Genomic DNA, 13,957 nt, shown 5'->3' on the forward strand with positions numbered 1-13,957 from the left:
CACTGTCACAGTGATACACAGAGAAGACTGGTCTGCGTCAGTGTAAAGGATGAGGATGATGCAGGGGACCAATGAGGAGGCCAGTGTGGAGGCTCCAGCTGAGAAATAACTGGGCCCGAAGCGGGGGGTGGGGGGGAGCCCATGAAAATGAAAGAAAAGGAGGAAAGCAGGATATGTTGATAGATCTGATTGACGTTGATAGAAACTGTGAAATCAGAAGGCAGGGCTGGCTCGGAGGGGAAAAATAGAGCTTGTTTTCAGATTTACTGTATAACACGACTGGAAAATCCCAGAGAAAACATCCAAAAGGCAGCTGCAAACACCAGACTGATGCCAGGGCTGAGTTGTAGATTTGGGAGTTGTGTGCACAGAGAAGATGGTCAGATCATGGGAGTAGGTGAGGTCACCAAGGAGTACACGGACGATGAAAATAGAAGAGCTGTGGACAGATTTGCGGGTCGTCTCCATTGAGAGAGGAGAGGAAGAAGCAGAGACAACAAAGGAGACAGAAGAACCATGTGTGTAGGTGGTGGGAGGACCCAGCAGGCAGCTCGCAGCATCACAGAAGCCGGGGCTGAGAGACTTGCCAGGATCAGGGGTCACCAGCATGGAATGTGAGTCAAGGAGAACGTGTGTGGTCACTGGAACCTTGCACAAGCAGCTGGACTTGGGTTCAGGGGTTGGGTGGACACTGAAAGGACAGTTGACATCGAGCCTTGGAGGTGAAATCCAGACCGCAGGAGGGTAAGGGTGGCTCTTTACCAAGAGTGTGCAGGTGAATCACTGGTGAATCTTTTCAGAAATACAGGTGCCTGGACCCCCTCCGCAGAGGTTCTGATGCAGCACGTCAAGGGGTGGGGCCCTGCTTTCTGGGTCTTTGTGAAGCTCCACCAGTAATTCACCGGAGCAGCCGATGCTGAGAACCGCAGTGTTAAGAAGTAACAGTTTGGCAGCATCTATGAAATCTAAACATGCACCTACCCTGTTCAGCAATTCTACTTCGTTGTATACCTGAGGGAAAGTAGTGCATTTGTTCCCCCAACGACAGATACAAGAGTGTTTATAGCAGCTTTGTTTATAATGTCCAAAAACTGGGAACAGCCCTATTTCCGTCAACATGAGAATAGATCAATGTGGTGTATACGTACAATGGAATACAACTACTCAATAAAATGAAAGAACTTATACAAGCAGCAGGGTGAATAAGGTTGAAAGAAGCCAAGTGCAAAAGAATATATACTAAGTCCATTTATAAGTTCAAGAGTTGGCAAAGTTAATCCATGGAGACCTTGGCCCCAGTAGTGTTTGCCTCTCGGAGGCAGTATTGACAAGGAAGGGGCCTGAGGGAACCCTTTGGGATGATGGACGTTTTCTATATCTTGATCTGGGTAGTGGTGAAGTGGGCGTATACAAATGGAAAAGATCCTCGAGCCCTACAGTATAGATCACTACACTTTACTGTATGTAGGTTGTACCTCAAGTTAAAAAAGAGTAAATGGGCAGTCCAGAAGTAGAGACAGTGAAAACAGAACATTCTTGAAAGAAAATTGGCAAAAAGAAGAAAAGAGAAAAGTAACTGAAGGCTCTTTTAGGATGAGAACTTTTATGTTTGTAGGCAGAGGAGAAAGAGCTAGAACTTAAGTGGAAAATGGTATTCCTTAAGGAGGGTTGCTGTCATTGCCAGTTTGCCTCGTCTGTCACACCCAGTGTACACTTGCTCACAGTGTAGCTTGGAGAGGGCTCATCATAGTACATGTTGTTTGAAAGATTAGATGGGTATGTGGAGGGGTGGATGGATATGTGGATGGGTAAGTGGATGGATGGATGGATGGATGGATGGATGGATGGATGGGTGGGTGGATGGGTGGATGGATGGGTGGGTGGATGGGTGGGTAGATGAGGGATGGATGTGTGAGTTGACGGGTAGGTAAGTGGATGGATGGATGTGTGAATGAGTGTGTGGATGGATGGTAAGTATATAGGCGGATGAATGGGTGTGGGGGGTAGCGGGAGTGTGTTATTAAAGTGAGTGGCTGGGTTGAATGTACAGGTAGAGGGGTTCATCTGAGTCAGAAAAAAACAGTAAGAGAATGTAAAAATACAAGAGATTCTGAAATAGTGAGGAGGGTAAGGAAGCACAGCCAGGTGAATCGATCTCATTCTAAAACAGGAGTCCAGGGCTTCCCTGGTGGTGCAGTGGTTGAGAGTCCGCCTGCCGATGCAGGGGACACGGGTTCGTGCCCCGGTCCAGGAAGATCCCACATGCCGCGGAGCGGCTGGGCCCATGAGCCATGGCCGCTGAGCCTGCGCATCCGGAGCCTGTGCTCCACAACGGGAGAGGCCACAACAGTGAGAGGCCCGCGTACCGCAAAAAAAAAAAAAAAAAAAAAACAGGAGTCCAGGTGTCTGAAAGTGTGGGGCGTGGCCGTGGAGCCAGGACTTAAGGCAGGCGGAAAGGGTTTAAAGCCACCTCTGGGGAAATCCTACAAAAACCAGCAGCAGATGAATCCAGGATTACAGATGCAATGCCTCGATCTCTTCTTTTACGGTGTATCTTTTAAAGTAGCAGGCATTTTACAAAGCTTTGACTTTGACTTGCAGATGAAGTACAACTTGCCCTCCTGGTGTGACCGAGTCCTCTGGAAGTCTTACCCTCTGGTGCACGTGGTGTGTCAGTCCTACGGTGAGTGGCAAGTTGAGAGGTTTGACTGCCCTAAACTGAAGGACTCCAGTCTGTCCATCTGTAAAATGGGAGATCTCCCTGCATCCCCAGTCAGGTGACCTTAAAAAGGTGATGCATCCTGTCCCATCTTGGGCTGCAACAGAATAAATATCTTCTGGTTTGGGAAACATTTGAATTATGGAGCACTTTTTAAAATAAATCTAGATTTTTTTTTTTGAAAAGAGCCTGTTAGGTTTGAACCATATAAAAGTGGTGTTTTCATAGATCAGAAATCGTTAACTATTGGAAATTCATATGGTTCAACCGAATGCATATCATGACTACACACAAGTGTTTGGGGGAGATTTAAAGATAAACCGGGGTAAATTGATGACAAAGACACAAGATGCAATATTAAAATAAATAATTACGGAAAAGTTATCCAGCCCCGTTTCACCCCCGCAGATTGGAGGTTTTGCTGCTGCCCAGCGGCCACCTTCCTGGCTCCCACCCTCTGTGGGGACCCTCAAATCCCCACGTTCAATTCAGGTCCCATAAAGTTGAACTGGTTTCCATTCCTTTCTTTTGTGCATGCCTTCTGCTGCCCAGAAGGGACCACAGCAGCTACGCTGGGCTAGTTTAAGGCGCGCACCCTTCAGTCCCCCGGCCTCTGAGCTCTGTGCCCAGGAGGGACTCCACTCCCCTTTAGATGCGCGGAAGGGCAACCCACTCCCACAGCCAAGGAACTGTTCTGCTTCAAAACCTACAAAGGCCCACATCCCACCCTCTGCACTCAGCCTTCTCACTTGTATGTCCCCTCCTCATACCCCATCCACACCCGCACTCTCCAGGCCTGTGACCCTTCCTGCCACCGGCCATCACCCCGGTCCTCTCTCAGCGCTGCCTCTGTCCCTCGTCCTGCAGCTCCACGAGTCCTGCCAATTCTGCAGTCAAGTCTGCCTTCCAGCCACCCTCTGCAGAAATTCAGGAGAAAGTGGTGGCTTGTGGCATTACTGCTTTTTGAGCCTAAATCCGGTTTTCAAAACGACCCTATCATGGAGGTTTTTAGAAAGAAGGAGGGAGACTCGTCTGGCAAGTGGCATTGAGGAGCTAGGAGGACACAGCTGCTCCCTGTCTGGGCTGTGCATTAGCGAGGGGGAGGAAAGCCAGGCCTCACCTGGGAGGCTGCAGTGACTTCCAGGAAGGGCCAGGTTTGAAACATGAAGGGAAAGTTTGAAGAGGTAAGGAATTTTGCTAACAGTATTTCATGGAATGCTGGCGGAGGGTCTCATAAGTTGTGAGTGGGCAGAAAATTGGGAAAGAAAAGGGGGTGAATGTCCAGAGCTCAGGAAATGGGGGTAAACTTTGAGCTTGAGTCTCATGGTGGTGACATCAATAGCATGTATCAGTTATCTATTGCTGCGTAACAACTACCTTAATATTTGCATATCATCCAGCAGGCTAGTTCAGGCTGCTGCTTCCTGGTACTGGGATTCCCAGCTGACAGTCCCGGATGTGGAAGTACTTTTTAGGTCTCTGCTTGCCACACATTTACCAATGTCCTGTTGGTTAAAGGAAGTCACCTGGCCAAGCCCAGACTCACTGTGGGAGGGTGGACCCACAGGGCGTGGTTATAGGGAGGCCACCTAGGTAGGAGTCCACCTCCTAGGTTTCAGGCACAGTTACTGTAGTGCTAATGCTATCACGGTCAATAAACATCTAAAGTATTTTTAAGAACATTTTTTAAAACTCTGCTTGTCCACCCTTTAACTTCTCCTCTTCTGTTGCCACCACAAACTTGTAGCCCCTCACTCAGCCTGACCCCTGCTCCTCCGTCGTCTCCCGCTTCACACAGCACCGGATCCTCGCTGATTTCTTCCTGCCAATGGCCAAGCATGCTTTAGACTGCTGCTCCTCCTACACCTTGCCTCCTGTCTTGGGGAAAGGATGCCCTCCTCCTTGCCTGGATAAGCTTTTCACCTGGGCCCTTTGCTTCATGCTCTCTTTCTAGCCCAGTCTCAGCACCTCCACTGTCTCCAGTCCCAGCGACCCCACTGTCCCCAGTCCCAGCATCCCCACTGTCCCCAGTCCAGCACCTCTACTGTCCCCAGTCCCAGCAACCCCACTGTCCCTAGTCCCAGCGCTTCCACTCTCCCCAGTCCCAGCAACCCCACTGTCCCCATTCCCAGCACCTCCACTGTCCCCAGTCCCAGCGACCCCACTGTCCCTAGTCCCAGCGCTTCCACTGTCCCCAGTCCCAGCAACCCCACTGTCCCCGTTCCTAGCACCTCCACTGTTCCCAGTCCCAGCGACCCCACTATCCTCAGTCCCAGCGTCCCCACTGTCCCCAGTCCCAGCACCTCCACTGTCCCCAGTCCCAGCATCCCCACTGTCCCCAGTCCCAGCACCTTCACTGTCCCCAGTCCCAGCACTTCCACTGTCCCCAGTCCCAGCATCCCCACTGTCCCCAGTCCCAGCACCTCCACTGTCCCCAGTCCCAGCAACCCTACTGTCCCCAGTCTCGGCATCCCCACTGTCCCCAGTCCCGGCACCTCCACTATCCCCAGTCCCAGCGACCCCACTGTCCCCAGTCCCAGCGACCCCACTGTCCCCAGTCCCAGCATCCCCACTGTCCCCAGTCCAGCACCTCTACTGTCCCCAGTCCCAGCAACCCCACTGTCCCTAGTCCCAGCGCTTCCACTCTCCCCAGTCCCAGCAACCCCACTGTCCCCATTCCCAGCACCTCCACTGTCCCCAGTCCCAGCGACCCCACTATCCTCAGTCCCAGCATCCCCACTGTCCCCAGTCCCAGCACCTCCACTGTCCCCAGTCCTAGCACTTCCACTGTCCCCAGTCCCAGCATCCCCACTGTCCCCAGTCCTAGCACTTCCACTGTCCCCAGTCCCAGCGACCCCACTATCCCCAGTCCCAGCACCTCCACTGTCCCCAGTCCCAGCATCCCACTGTCCCCAGTCCCAGCATCCCACTGTCTTTCTTCTTCTCATTCTCTTTCTCCATCCATCTCACTGTTGTTTTAAGTTGTCTTTTGACGGTTGTTTGCAAGCGAGCAATTATTTTTTCCTGTTTATTGGCCATCTATATTTCTCTTGTGAATTTTCTGCCCACATCCTTTGGTTGGTAGAGGAGTGGTATGTTTATTTTTTCTTTGCCGATTTGTAAAGGCTTTATTGGGAAGGACTTATATATGTTTATTGCCTTCTCGGTCTCCTGTGCCGTGTCTCCTTTGCCCACTGATGCTAGGTGTGTCCTGGAGTTTCATCCTCATCTTTTGTCATCCTTCATGTCTTCCCGGCGGGGCCAAAACGTCCTCTAGGCCTCTGCTTCCACCTAACATCATGACTCCAAATCTGAAGATAGATCTCCATCCCTGAGTACCCAGCCAGACATTTCCACATGACATATCAAAAGCACATGGGACTCAGGATTCCTAGACCTCTGCTCTTTCTCTTAACCCCTCCAAACATGCTCTGCTGCCTTCCCTTCTCATCTAAGCGCGAAGCTCCTTAAAAACATTGTCTGCACTCAGCGTCTGCACTTTATCACCTTCTACTCTCTCCTGAAATGGCACCTTCAGTGGAAGGTGCCACTTCTCACCGATGGGCTCAGTGACCCTAAATGCCCATCCCACTCTGGGCTGTGAGTGCTTCATCAATACAACAAAATGCTGAGACCAGAAAAAGCTCCACAGTTCATACGCGCAGTGATCTATATATTTAAAAACTCACAAGTCTTTAGGAAAAACTACTACAGCCACAATTAGCCATGGAGGAGACAGGGTCCCACGCTTTCACTACTTTCAAGTGTGGTTATGGAAGGTCAATGGAGCAACAGGTACAAAACCATGACACTTCTGGAGGCTTCCATAAGTGCAAGTTGATTTCTGCCATGCGTTTGCCATCCTTGGCTTGACCAGAAGGGTTTCTCCTTCCCTGCTCAGAAATTCCTTCCCTCCCCTGCAGGCAGCACCAGTGACATCATGACAAGTGACCACAGCCCTGTTTTTGCCACATTTGAGGCAGGAGTCACCTCCCAGTTTGTCTCCAAGAACGGTAAGCGGTGGGTGATGTCCATCCCTCTGTTCTCCATGCGGACAGAAGGCCTGGGTGCTCATCTTCTGGTTGCAGCAATCAGTCGTCTGTGTTAGATAAAGGTTTATCCTTCCAGGCAAGTCCACAGTCCATCCATCGGGTCCCTTCACGTCCAAACCACATCATGATTTCAGTCCAGAGCATGTTCTTGCTGTCTTTGGCAAATATGCCAGCTTTTTTTAAGCTTCAGTGTTAATACAGTCTTTAAAGTTGGGGAAATGAGTGTTTTCCAAGGTTGCGGCACGTGTGCCACCAAAGACAATTCCGGGTGGGACATGGATGAACAGTTATTAGTAAGGCATTTATTTTAATACGTCTTAAATATGACTCTTCTGTGTAAGGCAAGAAACACTGGTTTTCCATTTAGTCTTATGATATACCTTTTTATTTAAATACGATTATTTAAGTTTTAAAAGCGAGTCTATTTAAAGAAAACGTTAAGTCAATCTTAGTGCATGTGCGTGGTAGGCGGTAAAAATTGTGAAGATAGGATGCGGGTGACTGAGTTTGGGGAAACATCAGAGTTAATAATACTCCATAGATTTGCAGGTAATTTTTCAAGCAATCCAGCTCGGCCCTGGTAGCCAGGCCAGCCTTGTCCCGGCAGGGGTCTGGGTGTTGTCTGTGGCACGTCCAGCCCTGGGTCTGGGTGACCGGGGAGCCATGTTGTCACCTCCTCTGCCCACCCCCCACTTCCGTGGTCAGCAGACATCATTTAGGAGGGCTGAGTGCAGGGCCCAATACAGGTTGGAAAAGCCTGTATTCCTCTGTGTCCTTGGTGCCCTGAGGGGTGTAGGTGAGGCTGGAACCCTGTCTTCTGGGACACTCTTGCCCACAGGCTGTTGGGTCTAACATCCATGGCCCCAGCAGTGTGACCTCCACTCTCAATACAAGCCTTGACCCACCATCCTGCCTCTTTCCTAGCTCGGGTCACTGTGCCTTTCCAGAACCTTCCACCTCTTCTCCAATCCCCACCCATCTCTCCTGTCTCTGAGTTCCTACAGCGTTGGTGGGGCAGCCTATGCATCACAGCCTTGATGAGGACCCTCATCACATCCCTAGAGTGAGCCTTGCCCTCCCTCCACTGGGACTCGGCACACAGCAGATGCTCACAAACACCGATTGCCGGGATTGAGCGTTGGTTGAACGTCTACCCAAGCAGAGCCTGGCCTTGGTGCTGGGGAGTTAAAAAAAGAAAGGAAGACTAAGTGAAATAAGCCAGACAGAAAAACAAGTACAAGATACATATATAGTATCACTTATACGTGGAATCTTTTTTTAAAAAAAAAAAAAAAAAAGCCAGCTTCATTCAGAGAGTACAATGATGGTTGCCAGGAGCTGGTGGGGTTGTGGGGAGGAGATGTAAGTCAAAGGGTACAAATTTCCAGTTATAATATGAGTAATTTCCAGGGATCTAAAATTCAGCTTGGTGTGACCATAGGTAATGATACGGCATTGTACACTTAAAATCTGCTGAGTAGATCCTAAGCGTTCTTACCACACAGTTAATTATATGAGGTGACGGATGTGTTAGTTATCTTGATCTTGATAATCATTTCGGAGTGTATATGTATATCAAGTCATCGCGTTGTACACTTTAAGTATACACAATTATATTTGTCAGTTTGTCTTCAATAAAGGGAAGAAGAAAAAGAAAGGAAAGCAGGAAGGATGGGAGGGATAGAGGAAGGGAATGTGTGTCCCTGCTCTCTGGTGGCTCAGAATTTATATGGAGGGACAGAACACTGTTCAAAGCCAGCCTAAGGACACTTGCAAAAGCATCATCTAAATGAAGAGCATACCTGCAAGTTACCTGGGTACAGGTAAACAGAAGGAGCTCAGAGTAAGCAGCAGGGGTAACTTTGCCCGAGGAAGGGGGACAGGCATCCCTCACTACGTGAACTTAGAAATGAGACAGATTATATGGGAACATACGTATATGTATAACTGATTCACTTTGTTATAAAGCAGAAACTAACACACCATTGTAAAGCAATTATACTCCAATAAAGATGTAAAAAAATAAATAAAAATGGGCAAAAAAAAAAAAAAAAAGAAATGAGACAGATTTGGGTGTCAGGCGCCTGAGCAGTCAGTACACAAGCTCTCTTTGCAAGAACCCATGGGGAGGCTGAGGCATTGAGGGCGCTGCTCAAGGCCATACAACTTTAGTGGCAAAGCTGAGCGTAGAACTCTTCCCGCTCTGCTCTGCACCAGCTTTGATTCGTCAGAGAGGCTGTTACCATCATCGGGGATGCTTGGTGTGGGTGGTGGGATTTCAGGAGAAACCTCTCCCTCCACTTAGACTCTCAACTTCCCTGGACCCTAGGAAGGAGCTCGGTGTCCGGGGGCTGGTTTGAAACACTCCATCTCCAGACACGTTGTGGAACCGAATCTCTGTTCTCACCTGTTCCAGGCCCCGGGACTGTCGACAGCCAAGGGCAGATTGAGTTTCTCAGGTGCTACGCCACACTGAAGACCAAATCCCAGACCAAATTCTACCTGGAGTTCCACTCGAGCTGCTTGGAGAGTACGTGCTTGCTGAAATGCCTCTTAGGGGGACAGGCACGGCTCTTCCACAAAAGCCTTGTCATTGATGGTGCCTTTCTCCGCTCTCTGGGAAAGACTACGGATCAGCCTCAAAGCGGGGCGGGGGGGGCGGTGTCACAGAGTGGGGCTGCAGGTGCAGGTGGACGGTACAAGGAGACACCCAGTTACTACAGGGGCCCCCAGTATCCCGCGATACTGCTGCTCCAGCCCCAGGGACGGGTCAGTCACTGGTGCACAGACCCCTCGGCCCCTTGTAGACAGCTGGGCAGCTGGACCCTCTCCTTGCCCCTCCGGGCAGAGTTTAGCCCACTCGAGGGTCCTCCAAGCCGGGGCTCCAACTCAACCAGAGGGTCTTGCGCAAAGGTCCAGAGCTTGTGGAAGCCAGTGCTGGGGCCAGAGCGGCTGCTGGTAATCACTTGTTCTTGCCCCGGGGTCCTCTGCTCTTTGCTACATCACAGGCATCTTTCTCAGGTGGTCTGAGCATCCAAAAGCAAACTAGAGATGGACGGCCGCCCAACAGCCAGCAGCAGTTCACACAAACTGTTTAGGAAACACCCTTTCTAGGTGACATTTCTAGGCATATTGTCTAAAGCTGTCCCACGGTGAGGGCACCTGTGTGGTTTCTAGCTCTCCTTGCTGAGATGGTCGGGGGCTGGGGGGTGGGGGGGAGAGGCTGGCAAACCAACGCCACAGAAGGAGGCATTTTGTGACGGGATGACAGATGCTTCCAGAAATTGGGAACAGGACCACCTGTGCCACCAGCTGCAGTGTTGCTCCGCCCTCATTCCTCCTCAGACCCAGCCTGGGCTGGTGACAGATCCGCCTTCTCCAGGAAGTCTCCAGGTCCCAGTTCACCCAGCAAGGGCAGAGCACTTCCAAAAATGATGAGGATTTTTGTGCGGGTGTTTTTAATAAAATATCAAGGCATTTGCATACATTTCTATGGAAACAGCATATTAGGAAGCTTAAATTAGCATTTCAAAAGGCTGCTATCTTGAGTGGGAGGAACCATCATGTTTCCTAATCTCCTTGCCTGTGATGTGATGATTTCTTTGTTGCCTGGTTTGTTGCAAAGTGGAGCCAAAAAGGAGGGGAATCTCTGAGTCTCCTAAAAATAATTAGACCCTGTTGGCAAATGACCATCCCGTGCACCAAAACAAAATCCCCGACAAGCCTGACTCCTAGACGGTGCTGCGGCCCCTGCAGATACAAGAGGAAGGAGGGTCTCTTCACTGGTCCTGGTGGGACAACCCAAGGAGTCTTCTCTGTCCGGTTCTTGTGCTGTTTTCTGAAAGCCAGCCTTCTTATCCTCGGACAGGTTTCGTCAAGAGTCAGGAAGGAGAAAATGAAGAAGGAAGTGAAGGGGAGTTGGTAGTGAAGTTTGGCGAGACCCTTCCAAAGGTAATTCAAGAACAGGGAGGATTTTACGTTCGTCAGCCAGCGTTGCTGGCCAGTGGCGGAGCTCTGGCCGGGCCTGACCAGAGGGGGTGGGAATCCCACGGGCCAAATGCAGGAGAGGCTGCCTCTCTTTCAAGGCAGCTTATGACGCCCTTCCCAGCAGTGGTTAAACATGGGCCTGAGCCTAGTGGCCCCAATATTCGTAAATGAATTTCGATTCCCCTGATGGATTGTGGACGGGATCTGGAGGGTGCCTCATCTGACCAGGTGACTTTACAGAGAAAGGACCGGAAGCAGATCCCACAGAGGCTTGTTCATGGTCACGCGGCTGCACTGATGTTCTGGAACTTTCTGAATGGAGATAGAGTCCATCCTGTCAGTCAGCATGCACCCAGAGGCCTGCACAAGGGGTGTCTTGGTATCTGTGGATGGAAAGGAAAGGGGCAGCCTGGGACCTTTTCATTAGGCCTTACTGTGTTGGGGTCTGCACGAGGAAGGCTTAAGGTGTGAGAAGGTCACAAGCTGTAGCCAGCATGTAGGAGTGAATCCAGGATGTGTGTCTGTCCCTCGCGGAGTCACCCTCCAACAACCCACAGGACAGTCCAGGCCCACGCGAGGGGCTCCGCTGCAGGTGGACACAGGCCTCCTCCTGCCCAGATGGAGGGCAGGCCCCATGGTGCCCCCTTCAATGCAGCTCCACCCCGGGAGGGGGCCGAGGAGAGGGCTGTACCCTGCTGGGGGGCAGGGAGTGGGGTGCGTTCAGACCTGGCTCCTGGTCCCACCAGAGTCTGTGTATCGGCCCGGCCCCATCCCCCTTGGACCTGGGGTGGGCAGAGGAAGGGCAGGGAGGCAGGGGGGTGAGGCATGTTTGGAGCCAGGCCCTCTCCCCGGGGCCGGGGCGCAGTGTGACGGGGTTAAGCCCGCCTTGCTGTGCAGGGTGGACACATGGGTTCCTTCCTGCTCTCTAGGGGCAAGAAAATCAGGGATTCGAATTTGTTTAAAAAGAACGTCTACAGTCCTTTTTCCCATGCATTCCCCTCCTCTGGGCTGGCAACCCTCACCCACCTGTCCCCCACCTGTCCAAGTTAATCCTGTGCCCTTCTCTCTGCAGCTGAAGCCCATCATCTCTGACCCTGAGTACCTGCTGGACCAGCACATCCTGATAAGCATTAAGTCCTCTGACAGTGACGAATCCTACGGTAAGGGTTCCAGGACAGGGGCTGCAGGTGTCACACCTGCTGATCGAGGCCTCTGATGTAAGGGAAGCAGTGGTATCTCCTTCACAAAAGCCCACCGGCTGCTCTGTTCCCCATCCCTGTGCTGCCAGAGGGACAGATACTGGAAAGCTATCCTTCTGACCCCATCAGGCTCCTGGGACTGACAGCGGGCCGCCACAACACCTCCCACCTATGGAGCCTTTCCTGTGTCAGATTCCGTGCTAGGTGCTTGCATGTATTACTTGATTGATCCTGACATGACCTTGTGAAGCAGATACTGTTCTCTCAGTTAGTCGATAAGTAAACTGAGGCTCAGAAAGGTGAAGTGACTTGCCCAAGTCACACAGGTTGTAACCGGCTGAGTCCTAATTTGAACCCAGGTCTTCCCGGCATTGCTCAGTGCCCAGACCAGGCAGGCTTGAGAACGCCTGTGGCCCCGGTAACGGTCCTCCTAGAGAGACACCATCTTCTGTAAAATCTTCAGCCTGTCCGTGGCTCCAGGTTGCCCTTGCACTTGGTACATTCAGCGCAGCTAGAGCGTGGAGTGAGGGGAGAGGTAGGCAAAGAGAGTCTGGAGCCAGACCCATACAAGACAGGCTAGGGGTAGATATCGTATCCTGGGGACGGAAGGGAGCCGCAGAAGAGTCAGGCCAGATGGCAACATGGTCAGCTTTGCGTCTTAGGAATATGCGTTTGCAGCGATCATCACGAGAGATGAGGGAGCCAGGATGAAAGCAGCGATGGTTAAAAAAAAAAAAAAAAATGGAGAGACAGGTTAAAATTGAGAGGTACTGAGAAGGGAAATTGTTTGACCACGGGAATCGGGGGAATAGGGTCGAGCATGGCCCTGAACCTGTGGTTTGAGTTGCTGGGGTTAATGTTTCCGTTTCCTGAACTGGACTGGCTGTGGTGAGTAGCAGGCAAAGGAGACTAAAACGGTTCAGCCAGAGAAGTGGGAGGAACACCAAAGACTGGGGTCGGGGACGCGGTCAGAGCTGTTCAAGACGACATGGTTGTGATAGCAAATGTGGCCGAGGGATCCAACCAAATAAAGCCCAGTGTCCTGCAGACAGAGGGACTTGGGGACTTGTGGGCTTGGGAGAGCCGTGTGCACGGCGAGGGAGTGAGCGGGGGTGGGGAGGCCGAGGGCATGAGAGACCAGGATGTGCAGCTGGGTCCAGGGAGGGTGTTTGTTTTCAATGGAAGGAATTTGAGGGGGGTTAATGCTGATCAATGGAAGCCGGGAAGCAGAAAGAGGCTACAGACAGGAAGGGTGCCCAGGTGTGTCTGTCACCCACGGTGCAGGCTCTGGATGTACGTTCCGTCACCACCCTCATTGCAGAGGTGGGAAAATGAAGTGACTTGTCCAAGGTCACACAGCCACTGAGTGAGTTTGACAAGCTGCTCTGTGACCTTGGACTTGAACCTAGGCAGCCCAGCTCCAGAATCGTGCCCTCCACTCCCTCCCAGTGCAGCACTGGGAAGAGGGTCCCTGCACCAGGGCAGGGGCGGGCAGAGCCCGAGGACTGTGATGGAGCAAAGAGAGAGGATCCACGTGGGTGCCAGGGTGTCGGGAGGTTTGCTGACAGGAAACGGGAACACAGGTCTGACGGTTCCATTTTCTTTTCAAACACTGGCGTTCTCCTTGGTCTCCTCCTCTTGGTATTCATACTGACAAACAGCATATCATACTAATAGCTAGGAAAAAAATCATCCAGCCATCTCATTCCTTGCTACAGCAATCATTTTTATTTTGCTTTTCCACTCCCGTGTTCATCCACAGGCACACATAGATTTCTATATGAATAATTATCACAGAGACACCATTTATGTTCTGCTTTCCTCACCTGGTATTAGATGATACACATTTCCCATGATCCTCCGACCCAGCCTTCATGACGGTTGCTTTTAATGGCGTCATAATATTCCACGGATTTACTATATCCTCGGTTTTTAAAGTGCTCCTTACTACGACTACTGAGGCTCTGCAAATTATTTTTGTCAGTGTTATCAACAATGCT

At 51.1% G+C, this 13,957-nt stretch overlaps 1 protein-coding gene across 4 annotated transcripts in view; it reads left to right on the top strand.

Moving 5' to 3' along the window:
• Positions 1 to 13,957, top strand: part of INPP5D (inositol polyphosphate-5-phosphatase D) — a 131,775-nt gene that overhangs the window by 105,800 nt on the left and 12,018 nt on the right. For all 4 annotated transcript variants that reach the window (XM_079925058.1, XM_079925060.1, XM_079925059.1 and 1 more), the window contains 5 exons: positions 2,602 to 2,683; positions 6,643 to 6,732; positions 9,188 to 9,301; positions 10,640 to 10,722; positions 11,831 to 11,918. In XM_079925058.1, the coding sequence (XP_079781184.1) occupies positions 2,602 to 2,683; positions 6,643 to 6,732; positions 9,188 to 9,301; positions 10,640 to 10,722; positions 11,831 to 11,918 (457 nt within the window). The remainder of the gene's footprint in view (positions 1 to 2,601; positions 2,684 to 6,642; positions 6,733 to 9,187; positions 9,302 to 10,639; positions 10,723 to 11,830; positions 11,919 to 13,957) is intronic.

This window comes from Stenella coeruleoalba (assembly GCF_951394435.1).
Source record: "Stenella coeruleoalba genome assembly, chromosome: 6".
NCBI classification, from domain to species: Eukaryota; Metazoa; Chordata; class Mammalia; order Artiodactyla; family Delphinidae; genus Stenella; species Stenella coeruleoalba.